The sequence below is a fragment of the Sabethes cyaneus genome, chromosome 1 (assembly GCF_943734655.1).
Source record: "Sabethes cyaneus chromosome 1, idSabCyanKW18_F2, whole genome shotgun sequence".
Lineage (NCBI taxonomy): Eukaryota > Metazoa > Arthropoda > Insecta > Diptera > Culicidae > Sabethes > Sabethes cyaneus.
The window spans coordinates 64,718,806-64,724,373 of NC_071353.1; the positions used below are offsets into that span (position 1 = coordinate 64,718,806).

General features: G+C 46.0%; 1 protein-coding gene across 1 annotated transcript; it reads left to right on the forward strand.

Annotated features, from left to right (window-relative positions):
• Positions 1 to 355: 355 nt before the first annotated feature.
• LOC128745771 (uncharacterized) lies at positions 356 to 3,598 on the forward strand. Its single transcript, XM_053842847.1, has one exon. It carries the CDS (start codon positions 356 to 358, stop codon positions 3,596 to 3,598), a length of 3,243 nt encoding a protein of 1,080 aa, XP_053698822.1.
• The last annotated feature ends 1,970 nt before the right edge of the window (positions 3,599 to 5,568 follow it).

A 5,568-nucleotide genomic window follows, 5' to 3' on the forward strand; every position in this document is an offset into this window, starting at 1 on the left:
TCCACAGTTTAATAAAACAGCGAAAATTGATATCCTTTTCGGAATCGTTGAATGGGACAAAATGATGCTGTTTAAGTCCTATACACTATCGAAAGAGCTTCCGACCTTCCGACAGACAGTATTTGGCTGGGTTGCAGGTGGTCATGTAAAGGAGAGAGATAGTTACCCTCAAGTGCAAGTGCTCTCAGTGACGAATGAACAATTAGACAAACAAGTTTCGAAATTCTGGTGTATCGAAAATTACGGTTCCGAAAATAGTTGGTCCGTCGAAGAACAAGCCGCGGAAGATCATTTTGTATCGAACCACAGTCGTGATGTTACAGGTCGGTATACTGTAGCGCTACCGTTCAGAAACATGGAAATTGACCTTGGAGACTCTAGACACATGGCTCACCGCAGGTTCCTTCTTTTGGAGGCGAGACTCACGAAGGATCAGAAACTTTACGCTGATTATAAACAATTTATGCAGGAGTTCATCGACCTGGGCCATATGGAACAAATTGGCACGTTCAACCCAGTAGAGTTGCAATCGGAAAAGCAGTATTTTTTGCCGCATCATGCTGTCAAACGCCCAGATAGTAGTACGACGAAACTCAGGGTGGTGTTCGATGCTTCGGCTAAAACTAGCAATGGAAAATCGCTGAATGATCAACTTATGGTGGGACCAACGTTGCAACCCCAGCTGGTCGATACGCTGCTTCGCTTTCGAACGTACAAGGTCGCGGTCACATCCGATGTTTCGAAAATGTTCCGACAAATTTTAGTACGCAAAGAAGATCGACGTTTCCAGCAGATTCTTTGGAGATCCAGTACCAAGGATGAAATCGGTGTTTATCAGTTAACGACAGTTACCTATGGTACTGCCAGCGCCCCGTTTTTGGCAGTCCGGACACTAATGCAGATTTGTGAAGATGAAGCAGAGCAGTATCCCCTTGCAGCAGAAGTTGGCAAGAAATCGGTATGCGTCGACGATGTTTTATTCGGTGCTGATACGGTAGAGGAAGCACGAGAGTTGAAAGGGCAACTAGCTGCTATGCTCGAAAAGGCAGGATTCGAGTTGCATAAGTGGTGCTCAAATAGCAAAGAGGTGTTGGCTGATATTCCCGAAGCCAGGCTGGAGCAAAAGGTACTGCTGAACAAAGAAGGCCGAACTAAAACCCTTGGGTTAACTTGGCAACCCGATGAAGATGTATTCAGTTTCGAAGTTATGTCAATTGCCTTTGATGAAGGAGTACCGACCAAACGAACAATTCTCTCAGACATATCAAAGTTATTCGATCCACTTGGCCTAGCAGGACCAGTTATTATGACGGGCAAACTCATCATGCAAGAACTATGGAAAGAGAAACTAAATTGGGACGAGCCGCTGGAAGCTGGTATAGAAAACAGGTGGAACGAGTATCGACTACAGTTACAGACGATGAACACAATTCGGATTAGTCGCTGTGTACTTCCATTGTTGCAAACAGAATTTGTAGAACTTGCTGGGTTCTGTGATGCATCGCAGAAGGGCTACGGAGCATGTTTGTACTTAAGGTCACGAAACTCGCAAGGTCAAATCTCCAGTCGTTTACTATGCTCAAAATCTCGCGTCGCACCTATCAAGGGAAATCGAACCACGATTCCGCGCCTAGAGCTATGTGGAGCTCGTTTGCTCGCTCAATTAGCAAATAATGTAAGACGATCCCTACCAGTTACCGTGAACCGAGTTCGTTTTTGGTCCGACTCCACTATTGCTCTCAGCTGGATCAACACTTGCCCCAGTAAACTGGATGTTTTTGTATCAAACCGTGTCGCTGCAATACAACAGCTGTCCGACCCAAGCGAATGGTGTCACGTCAGCACGCATGACAATCCGGCAGATTTGGTCTCACGTGGAATTATGCCCCAAGAGCTTCATTCATCTAAACTTTGGTGGTGTGGACCGCCATTCCTACGTAAAAACGATATCGTCTGGCCAAAGGGAGTGCAGCTGGTTGACCCAATGCAGCTGCCAGAATTGATCCAGGTTACCGCCATGCCCGCAGTGGTCGAAAGGCTGCATTTATTCGACAATTGCAGCAAGTACAACATAATGCTTCGAGTCGTCGCGCGTATCAAGCGCATGTTCCAGAATCGTCAGCGTAGTGCAGAGAATCAACGTCGTGGAGAGTTTAGCGCAGAGGAAATGCGATACGCCAAGCTTACAATTGTTCGTCTCGTCCAGAAGGAGAGCTTTCCGGAAGTATTCGCCCAATTACGAGAGGAGGTAACATCGAAGAACCATTCGCTAATACCGCTTTCTCCGTTTGTAGACAACCACGGACTACTGAGGGTCGGTGGACGTCTATCGAAATCGGCCTGCTCATATGATACAAAACACCAGATGATCCTTCCCAAGAACCATCCCGTCACAGGTGCAATCATCCGGTCTTTCCATGAGTCCAATATGCACGCCGGTATTCAGGTCACACTTGCTGCAACCAGAAGGGAATTTTGGATCATCAGAGGAAGAAGCGTGGTCAAGCAGGTCATCAAGAGCTGTGTCGTTTGTTTCAAGAGCAATCCCCGTCCAATTCAACAGTACATGGGTGATTTGCCAGCTTGCCGTGTGGAAGGACAGTATCCGTTTTATCGAGTCGGTATCGATCTCTGTGGACCAGTATTCTTGAAGCAGCGCAATAAACGTTCCACCGTCGAGTATAAAGGATGGATTGTGCTTTACATTTGTCTGGCAACAAAAGCGATCCACCTCGAGTTGGTCAGCGAGTTATCAACCGCAGCATTTTTGGCATCATTCGATCGTTTCGTTAGCCGTCGAGGTAGACCTATTGCAGTTTGGACCGACAACGGCACAAATTTTGTTGGCGCCGCTAATTTGTTGAAAGAATGGGAGAAGTTTTTTAAGAGTTTCGACAACCAAGACGACATTCTACGAGCCTACGGCAACAGTGTCGAGTGGCACTTCAATCCCCCAGAGGCACCGCACTTCGGCGGTATTTGGGAATCAAACATCCGTCAAACCAAGGTGTTATTGTTGAAGCATACAGCAGCAGCAGCTCTGAGTTTCGAAGAGTTCTCAACCGTTTTGTGTCGAATTGAAGCGGTTTTAAATTCGAGACCGCTCACCCCGCTATCGGACGACCCAGAGGATTTTGAGGCGTTAACTCCGGGACACTTTTTGGTATTTCGATCTTTGAACGCTGTCGCACGTCCCGTAGTCATCGATCAACGTAAGCATCCTAGGCAACGAAATGAACACATCACCGCTATCATTCAGCACTTCTGGAATCGTTGGCAATCGGAGTATCTTTCGTCGCTACAAGTACGATACAAGTGGCACAAGAAGGTAGAAGTCGAAGTAGGTCAACTTGTGCTCATCAAAAAGGACAACATGCCAGTTCAGAAATGGCTACTTGGCCGTATTATCGAGGTCATCCCTGGTACCGAAGGTGTTGTACGAGTCGTCGACGTCAAAACAGAGAATGGAATTTTGCGAAGACCTGTATCGAAGCTGTGCTTTCTACCCATCGACCCAGAGCAGAGTTTCGAAAGGGACACCTTTCAACGGCGGGAGGATGTTCAGAATAATCTGATCGAATCGGCATCACTGCAATAACGAGTGAAAGATGCAACAGCGCTATCGTCCTATCGTCTTATCGTCGTGTTTCGAACATTGCACATCGTAGCGATTTTGTCCCGAGTGTGCACATATACATTGCTGCAGCAAGTCACGAAGAACCGAAGAACAAAATATACATGCTTATGTACCGATATACATTGTAAACTGTAGATATAAGTGGCCACTAGTTTTAATTTTACGACGAGTTATCGTTTGACTATCGATTAAATCAGACCAGGATAAAATTAAATTATTTTTCTAATTCGAACCCTCCAGTCTCGCGTTAAAACCGGTGAACCGGAAAACCCTTCAGGCTCCGCCGACGATAAGGAGCCGGACCGTGTCGAGTCTCGTACAGAAGCCCTCTGTGTGATTCGAATGAACTTGACAATCCTCCCGAAATCTGAACACAGTACTGTGTACCATCTATCGTAATCAGTTTGATGAGCTTGCTGGGGAAGGTATCTCTTCCATGATTTTCCATAGATCTTTTCGGTCCATGGTATCAAAACGTCGTGGGCTTAAATCGTCATTAGACATTACTCTTCTTTATCGATAGACTTCGTAGCCGGCTGTTAGAGTACAGGAAAATTACGGGGTAATTAGATTCCCTCCCTCGATCCTACTGACGATCCTACTGACTCTATCTAGCAGGTACTGCCTAGTCGAGATTCGAACATGCGACGACTGGTTTGTTAGACCAGCATCGTACCTCGAAGCTAACTGGGCGTTCCATGGTATCATATGCGGCTTTGAAGTAAACGAACAAATGGTGCATGAATACTCTGAATTCATGGCGCTTTTGGAGGATCTGCCGCAGTGTATATATTTGATCCGTTGTAGACCGACCTTCGACGAAGCCGGCTTGATAAGTTCCCACAAATTTGTTCGCAATTGGTGATAGTTGGCGGAAAATAATTTGGGACAGCACTTTATATGCGGCATTGAGAACGGTGATCGCTCGATAGTTCTGATAGTCCAACTTCGCCTTTTTTATGGATCGGACCGATAACCCGAACTTTCCACTCCTTCGGTAGCTGTTCTGTATCCCAAGTTCTAACAATTAGCCGGGCAGTACCGGGTGGGTTCCGCAAATCTCTGGTTCCCGAGACCAAAGACTAGAGGAAGCCTAGTCCGGATGACCTATCCACTTTGTATCTTCGTACGCCACCTTTTTTTTGCTCGGGATCCAGTTCCAATCTTGTGAATTAATTTTTTTCCTAATCTCGCATACTCTAATTGCAACGTACTGGCTTAATTCATTTATTTATTGGTAATTACGCCCTAAGAATCCGCCCAGAAAGTTGTAGCTTGAAGCAAAGAACGAGAGAAGAGCCTTAAGAGGCGAATCTTTGTTTCTGGAGCCCGTCGGCGCACACTCGATGGTGGTTCGTTTCTGGAATGTCAAATAAACGGTGACACAATAAGCTTGTCTGTGAAAATGTCTGAGTCGCTATTCCACAACATGCCGAGTATTCTTAGACCGGATTCTCATTTCTGAAGTTCTTGTCTCCATCGTAGCATTTAGTAGCATCATGGTATAGACATAGTGTCGCTTGACTCTTGAGTATTGTCTCAACAGCCGCGCGATATTCCTGCTCGATTCTCACCGCATGCATGTTCTTTACGTATTTTTTTATTCTCGCTTATTATTTACTTGTCTGCCGGTCCGGTAGAACAAATGAATAAAATCAGAAATCTTCACTGCCTTCGGTTATCCGCTATGGTTTTCATCTTTCGCCAGTTGTCGTCAACAACTCGGATGTCGCTGTTTAAGTAGAGCCTCTGAGTGTGTCTCTTTTTCGATGTCCTTGCGGATTCCAGTTGAGAATTTCTCGGCAGATATAGTTCGCTCCTTACCTCAAAGTGTGCCGACCCACTTCCACCTACGTTCACGAATCTCTGTTGCTATCGGCCATTGAAGACATCGAGGATGGAGTTCCTCATTGGATATTCAGTTGTCAGGC